Source organism: Astyanax mexicanus, chromosome 13, assembly GCF_023375975.1.
Source record: "Astyanax mexicanus isolate ESR-SI-001 chromosome 13, AstMex3_surface, whole genome shotgun sequence".
In the NCBI taxonomy this organism is placed as follows: Eukaryota; Metazoa; Chordata; class Actinopteri; order Characiformes; family Acestrorhamphidae; genus Astyanax; species Astyanax mexicanus.
In genome coordinates this window covers 32,512,801-32,535,433 of record NC_064420.1, presented here as the reverse complement: position 1 = coordinate 32,535,433, position 22,633 = coordinate 32,512,801, and the positions used below count along the sequence as shown (strand labels likewise).

At 39.6% G+C, this 22,633-nt stretch overlaps 1 protein-coding gene across 1 annotated transcript in view; it reads right to left on the bottom strand.

Annotated features, from left to right (window-relative positions):
- Positions 1–22,633, bottom strand: part of nol4lb (nucleolar protein 4-like b) — a 157,951-nt gene that overhangs the window by 73,300 nt on the left and 62,018 nt on the right. The window contains exon 5 of the mRNA XM_007249999.4: positions 5,811–5,958. Within this exon, the coding sequence (XP_007250061.3) occupies positions 5,811–5,958 (148 nt within the window). The remainder of the gene's footprint in view (positions 1–5,810; positions 5,959–22,633) is intronic.

The following is a 22,633-nucleotide window of genomic DNA, read 5'->3' as shown; positions in this document are numbered from 1 at the left end:
AAGGTCAGTCCTGTCAAGCCTTTGACTAATGTTTGACTATGTCTCTTCAATACGGCACACATTCCTGTAACACACCCTCAAACCTCAGGGGAAGGCTATTGACAGCATGTAGCTAAAGCGCATGAATATTTGTGTGAATGCTTATTTTTCTGCAGACTTTTACAAGTGTGTATCTGTGCACTAAATTAGGCAACATGTATGCTGATATCCCGTGAGTCGTAGGAGAGGATTAAGTTAGTGCATCCCATGACTTTTGTCATGACCATACAGACCTCGGAGATATGCCTGGGTGGGAGGAAAGGCTAATGTGCTTACACAATGCAGCTTGCTCTCAGTGTCTTCAAAAATGTAACCACACCAGATAATGGACAAGACAACCCCCATACTCACTGTACATCAGCTCATTATACATTTAAACAAGTTCTCAGAATTTTAAAATCCCACATTTAGTGCTTTCTGTTGTCTTTTGAGCGAAACAGAGAAAGCACACAGCGAGATACCGCAAGTTACAGTCAGGGTTGCCAGGTCCAGTAAAAAAAAAATAATAATCCTGCGCAAAGTCTGTATAAAACCATACCTGTCAAGTCTCCCGTTTTGGCCGGGAAACTACCGTATTTTACTCCTCTTTCCCGCCGTCCTCCCGTATTAGTATTTTCCCGTAAATTTCCCGTATTATATTAAAATTAAAAAATATATATTATTGAGGAGACAGGGCACTGACCGCTCTGTGTCTCTTAACCAATCGAGGAGCCGGTTCAAGGAGAAAGTCCCGCCTTTCAGGAGAAACAGCCAATTAGCTTGCAAAGGAGAGTCGCTGTGAATTCAGGCACCTAGTCGGAGCAGCTGATGTTAAAACATATCTGGATATTCAGCGATTTTTCTAAAAGAAAGGTAACGGTAGGCTAATCATGGAAACTGTGATGAGATTTTTCTGATAGCTGATTAAAAATACTCGTCTCCGAAATAAAACAAACGGATTAAACCTTTTAAAATAAAAAAAATTACATCTTGAGTTTAACCAGAAATGTGGAAATTAACTGAACTAATCAGGGGTGGAGTGATCAACAGAAAGAAGTATTAATTAAAATTATTAATTGTGTAGGCCACTTAGGACTAATTTTTACAGATGGAATATATCTGGTCCATGTCCTTTTAGTAAAAGCTCATAATACTATTTTAGGTCACCTACAGTCATTTTGCAGAATGTGTGCACCCTTTGTTCAATTTTAAATCTATTAAATAAATAAATAGATATATAATATAAAAGAGTGCATTTATGGCAAAAAAGACATGAAATCTTAACTTTTAATATCTAGAAAAGGATTTTTTATTTGGCTGTATTAAAAGAATGAAATATGTAGGAATGTCCAAAACATTTCAGATTCTGATAATCTAATTGTAGTGTGTAAGTGGTTCACATGTGTCTTAAAATGTAAGGGATACTGAACCTTCGTTGGGCTGGTGGGACGACTTTATGCGGACAGAGGAAAATATCCCTTATTTTTAAATCTAAAACTTGACAGGTATGATAAAACTCGTGGTGGTTATGATAAATAGAAAAGTAGCCCAAAAATGCACTCCTCATCCACTTTCACTAACAACTATTAAACAATCCCAGTTTAGCGGGAGAAGTAAATGTTAATAACTAAACAAATATTATAGACATATTAAACAGACTTAATGGCAATTGACATGAATCAAAATTAAGTACTCAGTAAAATCATTACAAAAAACTGTCCCAACAGAAGAGGTTGATACATTTTTCTTATCAAAACATGGTCAAATTAAGCGTAATACTCTCTGTTATTATTGAAATCTCAATTTAAGTAATTTAAGTAAAATTTCCTGAAAATAACAACATTCTATGTGTGAATGTCTGCCACAATGTGCTTTGTAATTGAATTAAATAGTTACTAGTTATCAACTAACAAAATGTCCAGTAAATTCTGTCAATTCTAGAGCGCTAATACTAAAAGTAGTAAAACTAAAATACTAATAACTAAACAAATAATATAGAAATAATAACCAACTTAATGGCAGTTGACATAAGCTAAAATTAGTACTTATAGATTTACCTCTCAGTAAAATTATTACAAAAAACTAATGTCACTTCGAATACCATTCATGTAGCTTGCCATCAGCTGCCGGAGTCCTGAAAGAGCACAACTGGCCTTGCTCTCTCTTTGGGTGGGTAGATGGTGCTCTCTCCCCACATCACTCCAAAGAGTGATGTCAATCAACTCAAGGTGTCTGTGAGCTGATGTATCGCAAGATTTCCTCCGACCGCACTGTGATGCTACACAGCAATACACTACTGCTGTCCTGTCTAGTGAATTGGGACATGGTCAGGAAAAAAACGCCCTTATAAGGGTAGAGGGAGCCTAAAAACGGGAGGAAACTAAAGTCACGCCGAGCACGTAAGAGACGGGGGAGGAATGTAAACAGAAGCTCACCAGAGAAGCATTTTCTTTCTTTTTTTTTTAATTATCGTTCATTATAGTTCTAACAACCTCACGGGCCAGATGTTTTAATGCTTCAGAGCCACTTATTGCCGACCCCTGGAGTAGAGCATAGGGGAAAGGACTGGGTTGAGCTTTATGTATAACCCTGGTTATTACAGTAGATACAGGACTTTATCTCCCTGTACTGCATTACGTCACTTTTATGCTTCTTAAAAGTTCAGCTCTCTCAACCCGAAACTCTTGCCTTAATCCCTGGTAAGAAAAGACTGTAATTTAATTGTGTGGTAACTGTATTATATCATTATATCGTCTAACTCCACACTATCTTTTTCGTTCGTCTTCCTCTAGCCGACTCTCTCACTCCGGCAGATCCCTGCTGATAGGTGAGAGAAGTGTTCACAGAGCAAGCGCGGCTGTCACTCTCAGCTGATGGCTCTCTCAGTCAACTCCAGAGGGGGAGCTCCTTAAGGAGCCGCTCGCTCACAGCCTCCCGCACAGGCAGGTCAGCAGCAAATACTGGCACTGCGCTCACTCCCGCTAACTCTCTGGGGTCTGGATGTAATCGTTATAGCTGCTGTAACTCCACTGAGATACGACGTGCACAGTCAAGAGTGAGGATGTCTCAGAAAAGCGTACGGAGCAAGGCAAAAATAAATAAATAAAGAAAGAAAAGCCTCAGAGAAGTGAAGGAACAAGAGCAAAGGTTCACGCACAACTGGTAACCATGATTTAAGCTGCACCTGTTAAGAGCCTGATAAAAATCCTCCATAAAGTACGGCTTACAGTGAACACTCTCAGCCTCTGCTGTCTTCTTCCAGATAAACACTTGCTTCTGGTTAAGACTACAGGGTTTTAAACCATCACTGAAGATGCTTGTTTCTGCCTCCACACACACACACACACACACACACACACACACACAGATTAACAATGTGCTGAACTTATAGAAAATTTAGAAAACACAGGGTTATCCTGCAACAATAATAGGAGATCTGCACATGCGCAGTAGCCAGATAATAGTAGCAATTTGCACATTCTTGCCCCAAACATTAAAAACTAGTAAAGAGTTTTTTTTTTTTAGTTTGTTTATCAGATTTTAAAAGTAACCTAAAATGTGCTTATAACAGTAACAGTAATTTCACCTTTAGATTTTTTTAGCATCTGGTCTTTCCCAGTTAGGGATTTTAGCCTGGTCTTGTGTAACTTGGAATAGCTGCTTAACAGCACTGCAGAAATGACTAATGAGTTGGGGTGTGTCTCAAACTAAGGCAAACAAGTCAAATTATATTTATATTTTATTCATATTATCAATTTCAATTAAGATACCACATTAGTTTCTGAATCAGGTTCTCTGATTTTGATATTTATATGTATATGTTTGAGTAAAATGAACACTATACAAACCACGGACAACATTTTTCCCAAATACCAAATAAAAATATTGTCATTTAGAGCATTTATTTGCAGAAAATGAGAAATGGCTGAAATAACAAAAATGAGGCAGAACTTTCAGACCTCAAATAATGCAAATTAAACAGGTTCATATTCATAAAAAGTTTAGTTTTTAATCATAGTTTTCATGCATCTTGGCATGTTCTCCTCCACCAGTCTTACACACTGCTTTTGGATAACTTTATGCCACAAACATTCAAACAGTTTAGCTTGGATTGATGGCTTGTGATCATCCATCTTCCTCTTGATTATATTCCAGAGGTTTTCTTAGCATTATAACTGCACTCTAATAAGACTTTAGTTTTGGAAAAAAAGTGTACATCAGTACATATTTATTTTTTCCTCATAAGGTAAGCCAAAGAGAGAGAATGTAGTTATTGCAATAAAAAAAAACTCACTTAAAGGCTAGATTTTGTGTGTTTTGCGTGAAAATTTATTATTAAGAAAAAATATAGAAGTTGGTTAAATAATACTATTTAATAATTAAATGGCACTATAATAGCTACATGGTTACCTGTTTAAAATTATTAGAGAATCATTCTGGCATGTACACCGGCCACCAGCCAGAACATTAAAACCACCAATAGGCACCAATTCAAGGGTAAACAGTCAGTCCTAATGATTAGTTAAATTTGTAACATTGGTCAAATATCAAAATCTGAGCAACTATGACAAAATCAAATAAGGACTTTTAGACAATTGGACCAGAACATCTCCAAAACATCAGGCAGGTCCATGCAGAGTACTGCAGGTCCATGTGACATATTGCTGATACCGAGAGAGCGAGCAGGAGAGATAATAAGAGTGGGAGCGAGAGAGGTGTGTCCTCTGCCCTCTTAAAGCAGCCCCCTCCATGAAGCTAATGTCACAGCACACACACAGCAGCTCCACAGGGGACTGTGGTGGCAGGATCTGATGACCTTTAGAAGGTCTCCTACTCGCACTCTCACGCACCTGAAGGTGAGCATCATGGGGAGGCTGACTTCCTCTCTCTGCAGGTGCTCCCCACAACACCCTCCTCCACAGTGTCACATTCCTGAACCCCCAATCTCTTCCTACTTATCCTCTCTCTCTCTCTCTCTCTCTTGTCCTGCTGCAGGTTCTCAGCGTTGGCAACCCCGATGGCAGGAGCTGTGCCCCGGAAGCAGAGAGGTGGAAGCCGTTTGATTAAAATCGATTCCTACATTTCTTCTCGCTTCACCTTGGCCCTTTCCACTCTATTCACATCACCATATGTGCACGTGTGATTGTGTGTGTGTGTGTGTGTGTGTCCAAGAATGAGCACCTCCTCTCACTTCACTGTAGGAATGTATTGGTTTTCCACACCCACCCATCAGGTCATTTCATTTCAAAGTCCATCACTTCTCTCCTCCCCATAGTCGGACTCAGAGCCTCTATTAAGATGGAGATGAGACTGAGCGAACGAGCAAGAGTGTGCGATAAAGAGAGTGAGACAGTGTGAGTAAGCGAGAATGAGAGACAGAGCGAAATGGAGTGAAATGGAGAGAGAGAGGAAAAGAGTGTGTGTGAATAAGACAATGAAAAAGCAAGCAAGAGATGATTGAGAGAATAAGAGATATGGAAAAAAGGAGGAGTGATACTGAGGGAAGTGTGTGTCACTGTGTGTGTGTGTGTGTGTGTGTGTGTGTGTGTGTATTGAAATTCATACACTGGTATTTGATAATGCGTCAAAAAAGGCTAGGCCTGTTCATGCCAATAATGCTTGTCTTACTGAACTGTATCGAGCGAGAGAGTGAGAAAGAGAAAGAGAGAGAGAGAGGGAGAGAGAGGCATAGAGGTTAAGGCAAAAGCAGAGAGAGTGTGCATGAAAGACAGAGAGAGAGAGAGAGACAGAGAGAGCATCGATTCGAATATAAGAGAAAAATGTTCTCCTACCGTCTTCCTCTTTGTGGGTATTTTGGGGGCTGTGCATTCTCTCAGTGCTGGTGGGTCGGGTGGGGTCAGAAAGTGCGGCGTGGTGCTCAGCTGAAATCCATGTGGGGTCACTCATATCAAACTCCTCACTGCTCACTGAACTCTCATCCTACACAGAGAGAGAGAGAGAAAGAGCAAAACAATGAGGTCAAACTAAACTAAATATAAGGTGCTAGCGCAAAAAAAATAAGAGAATTGGACAAGGAAACATGGAAATGAAGAGAAAGGAAAAGTCAAAAGAAAATAGAAGGAAATAGAGAAAAGGAAAGGAGAGAGCGAGAGAAAAAAGAAGACAATGAAAGAGAGAGGAGGGGATTAGAAGAGAGGGAAAGGTGCAAAATAGAGACAGCAGAGAGAAAAAAGTGAGAAAAGAGCCAATTAGGAAAAAGTGAGGAAAAAAGAGAGAGCTGAAAAAAAGCAGTCTAAAATATATAGAGGGGAAAAATAGAGCCAGAGAAGACAATAAGAGAGAGAGGGAGATTATAGGAGAGGGAAAGGTGCAAAATAGAGACAGCAAAGAGAAAAAAGTGATTAAGAGAGTGAGAGAAAAGAGCCAATGACAAAAAAATCAGGAGAACAAAGAGTTGAAAAAGAAAGTGACCAAAAATAGAGAAAAGAGAGTCAGACAGGAGAGAGAAAGAATGGCAATGAGGAGAGAATAAGAAAGAAAGAAAAAAATAAAGAAAGAATTAATAAGAGTAGAGTGAGATATAAAATAGAAAAAAAACATAAGAGTAAGAGACAAAAAAAGCACAAGTAATAAGAGAGAGAAATGGAGAAAAGAGCCATGAATTAGAGGTGAAAAAAAAAGAGCCAGAGTGGAAAATGAAAAAAGAGAGAGGAAAAACAGAGAATGGCAGTGAGGAGAGAATGAGAAAGAAAAATAATGAAAGTAGAGTGGAAAAAAGAGAAAAATTAAGAAAGGAAAGGGGGAGAAAGAATGGCAATGAGAATATAATACAAAAGAAAGAAAACGTGAGAGCAGAGTGAGAAAAAAATGAAGAGAGAGAGTGAGAAAGAGAGAAAAGGAGCGCAAGAGACTATTACAGTGACAGCTGAGACAGTTATGTGCTGCATGTATCTGAATGTAATCGGAGCAGAGCAGTTTTGGAGATGCTGACGGGCTCAGAGACTAGAGGCCGACCGATCGATCGGCCAGCCGATTTAATCGGCCGATTTTTGTTATTTTTTTATCAATCGGCATCGGCCGATTTTCTTATTTGGCCGCGCCGATTTTAATCCGGCACATCTGCTGGCAGCTACTTGGAACGCAGAGCAAGGTTTCAAGAGTGAGCAAGACTTTCAACTGGTAAGGCATCCATTTTTACAATCCAGTGTCCCAAAGTCTATATTTTCTCTCATGATTAGTAATCTGTGATGTTGCTTCATTTACTGAAAAAGAATAGAATTTCAACTGCATGTTGTAGCATTTCTCTCCAAACGAAACTATGCTTAGCGTTGATGGCAGGGGTGCATTTGGAATGCGCCCTGACTATGCAAGGCAAGCCCTATCTATAAGCTCTAGTATAAAATAACTGACGTCTCTTCTTCAGAAACGAAAATTTCAGAAAAATAACAAAAAATAACAAACGAAAATAAACCCAAAATGTTGACAAAAATATAATCTAACGAATTTCAAAAAAATAAAACGAAATTCTCCACACAACCAAAGAAAATTACTAAAACTTGTAATACTGAAAAAAGCGGAAAAACGCGTCTAAAGGACTAACGGACCACGAGTGCCGCGCGCTCGGCACAACAACTCCCGCTGTACAACTCCGCTGTACAACAGCGCTTATAAATAAATTAAACACAAAAATGAGGGTATTCTATCAGTAATTTCAGTTCGTTTTAGTTAGTTTTATAAACACAAAATACAGTTCGAGATAGTTATGTTTTTCCTTTTAATTACCGTTTTTATTAGATTCAGTTAACACAAATGTTTTTCACTTTCAATTTTCGCTATTTCGTTCGCTTTAGTGAACAATAATAATTGGTTACTTAGCAACGTTGTAATTATCACACCAGAGCTTTATATAAAATAAAAATAGGAGCCTGATTTCGGGTCGGTCCTCAGGTCAGGTGGGATTCGGGCAGAGAATCTAAGCTCTAAAATAGAAAGCAGCACAAAAACCGGAGCAGCTAAAAAGAGCTTAAGGTCCTTAATTCGGAACTTGGGTTGTCCACGGCAATCACTGAATTGATTAGAGCACGCAAATCGTCACAATTGTGCCTCACTTCACCATGCCAAACCACAGGCACAGCGGCCAGAAGCTCAAGTTCACCGGACAGAGGAGGGGTTAACCAGGGCAAAGCGAAATAAAAAAAAAAAGTTCATAGAGCGGCTAAAGTAACGTGCAGTAACGGGGTGTCGGAAATAGTAATGGCGTTATAGTTACAGTCATAGTAATTAGTTAGATTACTCGTTACTGAAAAAAAGTAACGGCGTTAGTAACGCCGTTAGTTTTAACGCCGTTACTCCCAACACTGTATATAAATAAGCTTTATTGTAAACGAATTAATAAAACAAATAGTTTCTAAAATAATGGAGTTAAAATAAAACATCTCTTTTTCCTTCACTACAAACAGACATTAAATCATGCCGCCTCCTGCTGTTCTGCTGTAAAACTCACCCGTTTAAAGCGGTTTGCGCTGTTAGATATTAAATGAAACGATGAGCAGAATTTTCTGTTTTGTCGGGTTCTACTTTAGAACCCCCTCCAGACTTTTCTGATAAAAGCTCATTTTATCCTGAACCTATAAAGTCCGCGCTCTTCAGCTTTCTCAACTCATTTTCCGCTCACGCACCGAACCTCCAGTACAGCTGATGAGACGCGTTTCTCTGGCTAAGGAGCTCATTTGAAGAAGAAAAAAAAACAGATAGAGCTATATTTAAATTACAGCACCTGTCTGTTTTTGCATTATTTATAATTTTATTCTTAATTTAAACGTCACCCATTTTTGTAAAATAATAGCTGCAGCCCTAATGTGAACATTTTATAACATTGTCCTCCCATGTCCATTCGTTTTCAACTGCATGGAGTTGAAGAAGAAATGAGCTTTGCCGTTTTGGAGTAACTATCTAAAGTTGTCACATTATGGAAGTCTTCTTGCACTCTGTTAAACATATCAAAATGAATAATTAATAGACTAACAGACTGCAACAAGTCATACATTTGTTAATTAGTAGGCCCCTACAGTAAATTTTATATAATAGCCAACATAATATTTCTACTATAAACATGAATATATAGTGTATATAGAACATATGTTATATAATGAATAAAATAAAATGTTATGGATAATACAATCTAAATAAAATTAATATTTTTTATTAACATATAGTGATATAGTAACATTAAAGTCACTATAAAATGCTAACCTTATTTTCAATAAATTGTGTGAAGTTTACAACTGTTGTTCCTCCTCTTACTAGTATGATTTTAAGCATGCCAAATAAATATAATACGATAGCATATCGGCCCTAAAAATCGGCAGGTCACATCGGCCATCGGCTGACTCTGACCACTAATGATCGGTATCGGCATCGGCCTTAGAAAAACCCATATCGGTCGGTCTCTATCAGAGACACACGCTGAGGAAGAGCAGTCAGAGAGCAGCCACCCCCCACAGAGTGACAGCAAGAACCTCATCAGGGGGTACGCACACACACGCGCACACACACACACACACACACACACACACACAGTATACTGTACTGGATGATTACTGAAGCTCTATCCTGGCCTGTATTTAAGCAGGTGTACAATAAAACTCAACACATTCACTCTGGGGCTTTATAGCTCTTTTTAATACAGGCCTAACATTAGGCATGATACCAGTAGTTTGCTACAATATAGAGTTCTATTTCTGATGCTTATATACAGGAACAAGGAACTGGATGAGCTGTGTGTGTGTGTGTGTGTCTAAGTCTAAACATCTACATAAGCAATGGGTGAAATTAAGAGTAGCTAAATGCAATAATTAGAAGCCATGTCCACAAACATTTGGATGTATAGTGAGGAACACATGAAAATGAAACATCTGGCACTGTGTGTGTGTGTGTGTGTGTGTGTGTGTGTGTACATATGCATTAGAATTCTGGTTCAGGTGAGTGAACCTGGTTCTCCACTGAGGCCGTGAGCTCCACAGACACACATTCATCTGTATTCATGTCTTCACATTCATTTCACAATCATTTCACTGTGTGTGTTTTTGCATGTGTGTGTGTATGTGTGTCTGGGCCTGCTCTTCTGGTACATGTGTGTAGTACAGGTTAAAAGAGTGTGTGTTTAACAAGTCCACAGAGGCAGCGGGAAGAAAGAGACACAGGTGTGTGTGTGTGCGTGCGTGTGTGTGTGTGTGTGTCTGTGTGTGTGTCGACCTCTGTTCTCTTTCATCACACCCTCGTCTCACTCCTCCAATATGTAATCCAGTTCAGAGTGCAGTCAGACGTCTCAGGTATTGAGAAAAGTAACAGAAAGCTGTGAACCCACTTCCACATTAACACTTCACACAGCTAAAGAAACTGTCATAATGGGAAATTTGTAATACTTAGTGTTACACAGACATGCCAAATATCCTGGGACAGGAACTATTATTGTGTCCCATGATTTTTGTCATGTCCCGTGGAAGCAAAAGGAAAATGCAGGAGCATTGCAGAGATCTCCTGCTTTAAATGTGGATGAGATTTCTGCCCATCTCTTGTCTGCTGGCATGGACAATTCTAGTCAGATGTCGGTGGTCACAATCACCTACCTGCTGTCCACTGTGGATGGTAATGCATTATGTGATGTATTCCCAAAACATCTGTGACATTATGGATTGAGAAACATTACATTGAGTGATGTGTTGCTTAGCAACTCATTACTCTACTGTGAACTCTGTTTATTTAGTAACAATCTAAGGAGTCACTATTATCAGTGATGGTTTGGAGAGACAGGTCATCTGCTGGTGTTGATCCACTGTGTTATATTATCAAGTCTAAAGTGAGTTCAGTGTTTTCCCAGAAACTCTTACAGCACTTCATGCTTCTCTCTGCTGACAACTTTTATTGAGGTGCAGATTTTATATTCCAGCAGGACTTGGCACACTGCCAAATGTACCAATTGATATTATATCATTTCTATATCAAACTGCTTAATACCTAAACTAGAAAAAGCCTTTTTTAAACCCACACTTCCACAGAACTATTGAGGTGAACTATAAGTTATAGTTCAGCTTGAATTCACATTTCTGTCAATTTACAATTTATGTTTTTTTTGGTTATAAATCTATATTTAGTTTCTGAGTGCACATATTAATCAGAAATCATCCAGTAATCATTTTGTGACTCCCAAAACAAAACTCTTCCAACATACAAAACAATAAATTTTTGTTGCCACTTTACTTCACTCCAAACTATAATAAGAGCCAGTGTCTCCGTGATCGTTTGAATCACATTCCCCTGATAAACTAATCCAATCTGAATAGATCTACTGTCAAATCTCTCTCAAAACATACTGTGGGCAGATGGTAAACTCAGTTCATGAGATCAATACCGCGTTCCATCACTGAATGATTAAAACGAAATGTGTGGCATTCTTTATTTTAATCTACAGCAGCTTCCTAAGGTTTTTTGTTCAGATCACAAAAAAATTTAAAGGCCAAATCTTTACTGGAAAACAAATTATAGACAGCCACTCGAGCGGGAAAAAGGACACAAAGACAAAAACTACTTTGAGGACAGGGACGCGAGAGTTAGTGAAAAAAGGCCACTGAGAAGAGAAAAAAAAAGGTTCTCAGAGTTTAATAAGACATTCAGCAGAAGTTTGTGTAAAAGCAGTGAAAGGACTGAGGGGGAGTATTCAGTGGCCTTGGCTTGAACAATTTAAACTCAAAAGAAGCTCAATTTCCATCTCCACTGGGATCTTTAACAATGTGGCTGAATGCTTCCTGCATAAGTGTGAAACTTGCTAGAACTACAGTAGGTATTGCGGGTCAAAAAATGCACTTCGTCCAGTCTGGCCTAGACGCCGCTGGTCACAATCATTGGAACCAACTGCGCTGTCCACTGTGGGTGGTAATGCATTAAAATGATGGATTCCTGGGCTTGGTGGTTATAGTATGTTAGTCTCTGTCAGAATGTCTATGCATCCTATGCTCACTGTACAAAATATATTTAGTTGCATGCATCTTTAGTAGTGCTGTCAAAATTAATGCATTAACACATGGCATTAACCTGGAAACCATAGCACATTATTTTTTAACGCAATTCCATTATGTTACCAATTTGACGGCAACTTCCTGATTTTTTTTTTTTTATAATTCATTGGGTACTTAAACATTGTTTACAAAAGGTCAATCTGTGCTTAATGTTAAAAATATACAATTACCATATTTTACTGTTTTTTTTAACCATATTATAAGGCGCACTATCAATGAACATCTATTTTCTGGTCTTTTTTTCATAAATAAGGCGCATCGGATTAAAAGGCGCATTTTAGGAGATACTATAAGGGACTTCTAATGCAGCAGGTCTCACTGCTGAGTGGTGGTGGGAGGGGCAGTTAGCTAACTAAGTTAAGTAAAGCTAAGCTATGTAAACAAAACTGTAATAATAAAAAAAACCTTTATTTTAAAGTCAAACGAGCACTGGATGTTAATCTACACAGATTTTTCTCCTGAATAGTGTTTATTTTGTTAAGTAAAGTGATTGTGTTTATTTACAGTAAGCTTAGATTCCCAAATTTCTCCAGCTCTAGGCTGGAGCATTAGCATTAGCGGTTAACCGCTCCAGCAGTGCTAGCCGGGTTTAGGAGCAGGATACAGGATGATAATACAGGATGATAATACTCACATCTGAATTGGGAAATAGCGAGCGTGTTTAGCTGGTAATGCTAATGCTACTCCAGCTGTGCTAGCCAGGGTTAGGAGCAGGCTACAGGCCAATAATACTCTCCTCTCAATGAGGAAATAGCGAGCATGGTTAGCAGGTAATGCTAACACATTTGTGATCTTAAAAACGGGTGATTATTTGGGTGATTAGTTTGTTTAATTTTTTGTATTCAACTGACAGACCCAATTTTTAGACATTCCCTTTGATTTAATTTGATTAATGAATGAGCCAGTCTGATTAAACAAGGGTTAGATCTTTTGGTCCTGTTTGAAAAGGCTACTGGGAAGAAAAGCAAGTTTCTGAGAATTTCTGACACTCAATGGAGACTTCCAGCAGAAGAAGAGCTGATGGGGAGTCTTCAGTGACCTTGGCTTATACAATTTAAACTCAAAAGAAACACAATTTTCTTTTCCACTGCAGCCTTTAACAATCTGACTGAACGTTTCCTGCATGAGTTTGAAACTTGCTAGAACTACAGCAGTCGTCGCGGGTCAAAAGAGAGCACTTGGTCCAGTCTGGCTGACATCGGCGAGTCTGTAGCTGCCGGCGTGGACTGCTGGGTTTCTGCGTAATGAAATGCCACACGTGCACCTGCCTGATTTATTAGACAGGCAGAATTGAGCCACCGCGGGGACTCGTCGGCAGCCCGTGCGGCATATCCATCTGCTCCAGCCTGTAGTTAAAAGGGAACTCGGCGACCCCGTGACCTCTGTGTTTAACCAGATTCGCATCTCCTCAAACCTGCCAATCAACCCGGACCCCCTGCACGGCCGGGCACGGCAGCCCTGATTGGGTACCCCGTTTCACTTGCAAATTGGCTCGTGCATTATTGATGCGGGGCGTGTTTTAGACGACAGACTGCGCTGAACCTCCCCTCGTTTAATTCTCTTTCTCTCCTTCATCCTGACCAGATCTAAGAACATCCACGTTCGACACAAACGAACACGACTCATGGCAACCAGAGCGAGTGTGTAACACAGGAGTAACCCACCTTCAGTTCAGAAGGGATTTGACCAGGGCTGTCATACAATTAATACATTACACCTCCTGATACACATTACCTGATTAAAAAGGTGTACATTAAAATGCACCTTCTTTATAAGCAATTTATTATATTTTCCATCCTTAATATAGTTTAAATACAGCAAAACTTCCATTTAAATGCTTTTCTCTGCTTTAAATGCAACATTATACAGTGACATACATGCAAAATTCATGGGACATGGGACTAGCATCGTGCTCTATGACCCATGCCATGTCCCACAGAAGCTAAAGAACACTGAATCGACCTGCAAGAAATGCATGTGGGCCCCCTGCATTGAGTGTGGATGTGATTTCTGACAGAGGTGCTTGTCTGTTTACATAGACAATTCTAAGTCCAGATCATTGACATCCACTGCACTGTCCACTGTGAATGGTAATAAACACCTGACCCTGAGGTTCCACCACTTGGCGTCAACTATAAGACCTCGCTCAAGCTCTTCTCTCAATCGCATTGCCTTTTCATGAGCATAACTAGCTTATACGGTTTCCTCTCTTCGATCTATCACAGCACCGACATTATTCAAAAGATCCACCAACTGCAACAAGAAAGAGGCCCTATTGCCCCCAAAACATTCAACAGTGCACTCTGTAAAAATGTCTGTGCACAGATAAGCTGCCTGTAGTAAGACTTATTAATCACATGCATCGCTACACATCCCCTTGGCTTAATGGTAGAGCCAGTCCAATCATTAAAGAGTTAGATTGTGTCCGAAATCGCATGCTTCCATACTGTACAGTACGCAAAAGCAGTATGCAAGATCGGGAAGTGCGTCCAAACGCGGAGTATTACATTTACAGTATGCGAAAAGTTCCCGGATGATTTCCCGCAAGAGAAAAAAAAAATGTAAGTATGCAAGCACAGCACACTGAATCCAATAAACTATCCCATAATTCCAAAGCAGCCACATGAGGCTGAGCTTTAGCCAAGGAATACTTTAGATATTTAAACTTTGTTGTTCGTAATAGAGGGTAACATTGAGTTAACATTAACAGCTTTAGATCTGAATGTTCAGCAAGTTTAGCATTGGACACTACTGTTAAGAGTTTCACACTTTGTGGCCTTTTACATCACATACAGCAACTATTCTCTCAAGCCAATCAGCACACCGCAAGTTTTACACATCATGTTTAAGACCCTATTTGACTCGCCTGAAACACAACAAAGGAGGTACTAAAAACTACCCAGTTCCAGGTATGAGATTTACCCAGTAGAAAACAAAAAAAAAAAAGCACAAAGACAATTCCCGGTGGGCTGCTCTGTGTGTGGGCCGCTGAAAGAGCAAAAATACTAACTGATTCAAGTATTAAAATACTGGTACTGGTTTCACATAACCCAGGTGCATGCTCATTAGCTAATGATGTTTTTTTTCTTTCTTTTTTATAGTTCTTAGTTGTCATAGTTTTTAATTGTTGTGATTACATTCCTTTACTTTATAAACAAAAAGACTCAAAGGAGTGTCTGATGGCAGACAAAAATATGAAACTGTTTTGTTTGTCTGTCAGAGTGAGGAAAATAACCAAAAAACAGAAAGCTTATGACCAAAATAGTGTTCAGATTATTGGCTTGCTATGTTTGGCAGTTTCATTCAGTCTGAAAAAGTGTAAAGACTGGGCGCAATCTCAAATGCCTCACATTCCTTACTTAGTTACTTTATACTTAATATATACATTAACAAACGTTATAATAAGCGGTCACTAAATGTTAAATAAAGAGTTATCTAAACTATTCTTGAGTGTAAATGAATTTAGATTATTGGGCACTGTTTATAGGTGAAGTCTCTGTTGTTTCATGACTAACCTATGTTCTACATAGGATAGTAGTAATACCATTAGTCTCTGGCATTGTGACGTAAACATATAGGGGGCTGATTTAACCGAAGACTTTGTGTAATTAGGAGGGGGTTGGTCTAGAAAAAAGTCCAGGGCTGAATTTAGTTCCCAATCCAGCCCAGTCAACAAAGATAATGTCTCCCATTCCAACCAAAACTTCAGTAAAAACTGCACTGAAATAAACAGAATTAAATCCATATACTAGTTGCATAAGTGACCAAGTGTAAACGTGGTATAATAGCAAGGACTGGGTCAAATATGCGTGGTGTGGGAGGACATGCTGCAGGATTACGAGACGCAACCCTCTGTAGCTAGTGGAGCTAGAGGGGTCAGTGAGGTCAACAGGGTGTCAACAAAGTAATTAGAAGTACAGGGGGTCGAGGTACACACTCAAAAGGTCAAGTATGCCCAGAGCTTGAGTGAGCGACTTAACAAGGGTGCCAAGGAAAGCTCTGAACCACGGGTAACGTATTTCTCCTCGCTTAGCTCTCGGAGCGTCTTTTCTCAATGGAAGTGCGGAGCGTGAATTCCTGCACAGCGTCTCATTAATCACCTCTGAGCAGCAGATCCAACGTAAGCTTCGTTTAATCTCTTTAACTCCTTTTCAATTACAATCATATAAAACCACATTTAACCACTTCGAGCCTACGGTCTGCGCAGGCATGATCCGATTTAGAACAATGCTCCTTATCGCCAGCTGTATCTCTCCGTCTTCATCGTCTTCTTCATCTCCCTCCCACACCCCCACGGCTTAATCCTGCCAGCCTTTTATTAGTTTTATTGTTTATTAATGATCCTGCTAATGCGAGACCCTCGTCTATATGCAGATGACGCTCTAATGCACCTCTGCTCCCCCCCTGACGAATTGCATTGCTGTCTGGGCAGGAAAAAAAAAAGCGTCCAGAGGGTCTGGTCTACCCCGTGTTCGCTGGCCACGCTCGTAAACCACCCCGTCACTCTCCTTTCTTCGACAAGATTTACGGAGACGAAGCTTTATTGAGGCAGTATTGGACCTACCGGCCTCTTTCACACAATGTGGACTTGATTGGAGCGAGTGGAAGTGTGTGTGTGTGTGTGTGTGTGTGTGTGTGTGTGTGAGAGAGAGTGTGTAGGCTGTGTTCTGGGTTTTTTTTTGTGTTTTTTTTTATTATTATTTATGGAGGTCTCTCCTTTGTCTGTGTTGTGGGCGAGGATACGAAGACAGACAAAGCAGTGCAGTGGACGACCTTGGGAGCCGGTCTCCACCCAGCCTGGGCGTCAGCTTGCTTTCTCTTTCTCTCGTTCTCCGTCTCCTCGCTCTGCCTTTCATTAGCTCTTCTCATTTAGGAGATTAACGCCGCTTGCATAAACGAGCGCGCCATCACTGTTTCCGCAGAGAGGGACTAGGGATAAGGGATAAGAAATAAGAAGCATCTATCACTCTGATTGATTTACACACACGGCTTTAACCTCAGAGCTAAAAGCAGATATGGAGCTGACATTTGTAGAATAGGTTTATTAGTCAGGTTAGCCCGCTAGCCGCGCTGCCGTACCTGGAGCAATAAATCCTCAAAAGCAGCAGGGCCAACGTTTCAATTAGGAGCGCGAAGGGGGTAAAGTCTTTCAAAAAAAAAAAAAAAAAAATCATTAACTGAGGTGCATGTCTATTTTTAACAGCATACACCAGGGAACCCTTCTCACGTGTGTTTGTATATATATATACCTTCTAGCCAATACAGACCTGAAATTTAGCTGAGAAATCAGTCTCACTATCAGTCAGACAGTAACATCATTGACAGTGACGTCTCCAGAAGCTGAAGACACCCAATTATTGCATATGTACACTACATGCATATGTTATGTTCGCATGTCCTGTAACATCCATGATTGACGTCCACCTTGAACAAAGGCACACGCTTTTGCGAATCCAGCTCCACATTGATGATCTAATCAATAAAATGTATGAAAATATACAGTACTGTGGAAAAGTCTGTTAGACCCTCTTTCCCCTGTATGTCCATTTTGGCTGGACTTTAAATAATGAATAATGTACAAGGACTTTATTTTCCAGAAATTTTCCAGATATTTCAAAGAAGATTAAATCTTAATCCACATGCCCGAAGAAGATTAAAAGCCAAAGGAAAATAAGAAAAGAAGGGGTGGTTCCAAAAGGGAATTCCTAACAACTGTGCAAGACCTACCAGACCTCCAAAACAGCCACTTCAGATAAACAGGACTTTCTGCTTAAGAAAGAAGAAGAAGAAAAAAAAACGCTGCTGCTTTAGATCTTAAAACATCATGTTTTAAATGTTTCTGTCCATTTGGGGTGTGCCATATTGTATTGTACGCAATAATATCGCCAACATTTTGGATATCGTGAACGATATTATACCCTGAAATTTTGAGCCATATCACTCAGCCATGATTATGACATCAGGGTACTCCTTTTTTGCTGTTTTAAGCAACAACAAAAAAATCACCAATATTATTCATTTTATATCATGGATATCATGATATAAATGTCATCATGGATATATGGAGAAATTTGGAGTGCATTATTAGTATTATGACATTCTGGATCATTGACTTTTGGTACAAATCTGATAAAAGTCTTGTATTTTTTATATCTCAATTAGGAGCTGCAGTAGTGTATTCTGCCATATATACTTTGCCATATCGCCAAGAGCATCGTTATCGCAAAAATGGTATGAAATAACCTGAGTAAAAAGCTTGAGTTGATACTTCAACTTTTACAGAAGTATTTTTAAACCCTAGTATCTATACTTCTACCTGAGTAATAAATGTGAATATTTTCACACCTTTGGTCGACAATCAGCATTAAGATAAGATTGGATCTGGGGGCAAGAAAAACACTCTGCTGGGGCTGACTCTCTCAGTATCTTTCTGGATGGAAAGAAGCATAAAATGGTATCGACTTTCCTGAACTTCTGAGGTGAGGACACTGTCCAGCAGATTTCTACAAAAGTACTGAAAGAATATCTGGTGAAGAAGTGAGTGAAAGCTATGCTTAAGTAAAAAGGTAGACATTAAAGATTCTGTATAATAGCCTATTCTGCTAAATATGCTTTCTTCTCCCCCCCTTTAGCCTTGCGTTGTAAAACAAACAACTTCTGAATGGAAATAAAGAAATGAAGGGTGGACTGATTTAACTCAAGCTGGAGAACCCTTTAAGAGCACGGCAGACGTTTGTTTACCAAGGCCAAGTTGTAAAGGAAGGCTTTCTTTAACATAAAGACAACCGCTCTATCTGCTGCTGACTGGTAACGCAGTGACTTGGGGACACCGAGGAAGCTTTCAGGGCAGAAGCCGGATCAGTGCCATGGCCATTTGAAGCTAATCCAGTTAGCAAGCTAACTCTTCCTGTCTGCCTCTCCTCTCATATATCAAACTTGGACGATCATCTCCCTGCTGCCCTGCTTCTCTCCCCTCTTCTCTCTCTCTCTCTCTCTCTCTCTCTCTCTCTATCTATCTCTCTCTTTTCATGCTCTCTCACTCTCACTCCCTGTCTTTTCGTCCAGATTTACTTAGGCTTAAAGCATACAAGAAACCTATTGGCAAGTGCAATTAAACCTGATAAGTGGTGTATACAGAGTGCATTATAAACATACAATGTAAAATCAATAATGGTTTCTCAACAAATACGCTCAATACCGTGTGGTTTGGTGTTAAGCGAGTGGGTTTTGCACACTTGTTACAATGTTTTTGTGCCTGGGTGACTTAATTCATCTTAAACCAAGCGATTTATCAGAAATCTTTACAGCGTTATTCCTCCTATGCTAGCCTTAGCGTTAGCTTTTGTTCATACCCACCACCTTCCCCTCACCCCCTCTAAATCACCTGCATGCCTCCTGCTCCCCTGCCCGTCCTTCTTTTGTTTTATTTCTCCTCTCAACCCCTCTCCATTCTCCGTCGTCTGTCCATATATAGACTACAGAGACAGCTGGGACATGGACACTCCTCTAAAAATAGGGGAAAGCACAGTCTGTTAATTGGCTACCATGGAAACAGATCAGGAACAAAGCTCAAAACCAACGGAAAGAAAAAAAAAAAAAAAGAAATCCAAGAGAAAATTGTGTTTAGAGTGTTTAGAGAGTTTAAAGTGAGCTGATTCCATTGTTTAATAGTCAAATGCAACTGTATTAATAAATAAAGACATGCTTAAAAGCTCCAGTGGTGGAAATTACAGTTCCAAATAAACTGGGCACGGCCATCCAAAGACAAACTGCATCATATTACAGCGATTCTTGTTAAATTCATATCAGGGAAAAGTATTTCCTCTAGAATTCTGTTCAGAAGCAGACCCACACAAACAGCTTTGTGTATGTTTTGCATATCAGAGCGATGCTATACAGAATGCAATCAGGGAGAGCCAAGAAACAGCAAGTTTAAGTTCATTTTTACTCTTTACTCGATATATGGATATATTAATAAAACATACAGCATCACATATTAAGTTTGGTATCAGTTTACATACACAGTTTGCCATCACTTCACGTCTGTTTTCCAGCTGAAGGTACAAGCTGTACAGGGCTAGGATAGTAAATGTTAGCTGAGATAATTGACCCTTGAAATTTTTTTTGTTTACCAAAAGACTGGCTTACCTTTCTCTGTGTAAATTTAAAGTCACATTTGATCTATGGCTTTCTGTGCTACATGTCTCTAATTCTATGTAGCATTGTCAAAATACTGTGTGACATGTTGTGGCATACTAATAAATCAAACAGTGCTCACACAGTTCAAGTGTTCATGTTTCAATGCGTGGTACTGGCGCACAATGGGCTTTAAGTAACACTGTAAATGATTATTACTTAATATTTAGTTTTTACTTTTCATAGCCAATGAAAAACAGGCATGCAGGCTACACTGAATGTTGAATATTAGACTTGTTACCTTGTCAATTACTTTCATCTATACAGCTCTGGAAAAAATTAAGAGACCACTAGTTTCTGAATCAGTTTCTCTGATTTTGCTATTTATAGATATATGTTTTAGTAAAATTAACATTGTTGTTTTATTCTATAAACTACAGACTACATTTCTCCCACATTCCAAATAAAAACATTGTCTTTCAGAGCATTTATTTGCTGAAAATACGAAATGGCTAAAAAAATAATGCAAAGAGTTTTAACAGTTCAGTTATTCGTAAAGTTTTAACAGTTCAGAAATCAATATCTGGTGGAATAACCCTGGTTTTAATCACAGTTTTCATGCTTCTTGGCATGTTCTCCTCCACCAGTCTTACACACTGCTTTTGGATAACTTAAAAAAAATGCAGTTCAGCTTGGTTTGATGGTTTTTGATTATTAATCTTACTCTTGATTATATTCCAGAGGTTTTCAATTTGGCAAAATCAAAGAAACTCATAATTTTTAAGCGATCTCTTATTTTTCTCCAGAGCTATATATTCAGTGTAACGTATTATGATGTGTCAAACTTTACATCCACCCTTAAATTCTACATCTGTACTTTTTCTATAGGTGGATTTTCTCTCAATTAAGATGTTGTTTTTTGGGGAAGAGACTCTAGACACCTAAATAGCTTTCTGGTCCATCTCATCTCATTGTTCTTCTCTCCACATTACTCCAATAGTGAGAATCAATCAATGCCTGACTATCATTCCTACATATAGGTGAAGATATTGATATGGGAGGCAATACCAGGCTAGCATTCAATGTGGAAAATAAACACACACATACACACACCAGCACACACACACACACACACATGCACAAACACACACACACAAACCCACAGTCAGGCAGAGTGAGGATTAACATGGTGCAGACCGTGAGCTCCCACTGCAGAGTATTGATCGTGCAGGAAAACCAGCCGTGAAGAGGGGGAAATACCAGCACTGACATACATACACATGCACACACACACACACACATATATATATATACACACACACACACACACACAAACAGACACACACACACACACACACACACACACACACACACACACACACACAGTCCAGCAAGAGAGGCAGGCTGACTGTAGAAGAGGTAAGTGGCCTGAATGAGGGACAAACCAACAGATTAACACCAGCATGTGTTTTTTTTTTCCAGCATACAACATTACATCCTGTAGTTGGCTGCAGGCTTTAAAAAAAAAAGATAAATAAATAAATAAATAAATAAAGCGCATTCTATTACATGAAGACAGGCTATAATCGATGAGCGTGCCCTTCATTGATCAGACCGTTGGGGTGGGAGTGGGGCGAGGTGGTTGGGGGCAGCTATTTCTGCCTGCTGTCTTGTCCTGTCCTATCCCCGCTGCTGCTCACCTCGCAGCGAGCACGGGCGCGCAGACCTGAAACCAAATCTCCGCACTCAATTACCGCCGCCGCATGTTATTCTATACACAGCCGCTCGTCCCACAGCGCCGGACAAAAGAGAGAGAGAGGGAGGAAACAGACGAGAGGGCGTCCCAAACTCCCGCTGCTCTTCTTTCAGCCTCTCGCGCGCTCATTCACTGACTCACGCCGGAATGGACTAGTCATCATCAGAACTGCACCAGAAGCCTCGGGCACTGGGCATGCCTGTGCACTCAAGTCAGGATGAAAAGCAGGACCAGAAAAAATAAAAAAAGAAAGAAAAGAAAGGGGGAAAAATTGCTATCCATTCAAGAGAAGGCTAGCATTTCGCTTCCAGTCCCTGCCATTTACTCTGAACATTCTATACAGGCAGGAGCAAGTCAATTACCAACTCTGGGAAATACATTTTTCATTCTAGGAAGGAGAAAGAATAAAAAAGGGCAGAATAAAGTGCTTTAATTCCATCCAAAAAAAAGCACAGAACAGCTTTTCACTCTTTTTTTTGGCACCGAGACATAAGTCAATCCCAGCTAATGAGGGGCAAGACATGAAATTATACAGCGTGTCTTCCTAAAGAACTATAAATTAAATAGTGGCGAAAATCACAGCATAAAAACTCAGAATTAGATCCCGGTGCAGCGTGTCAAGAGATAAAAGAAGACGAGGGTCGAGCTTCCGCGAACACATATTTTAGCCAACAAAGCCCGAATAAAA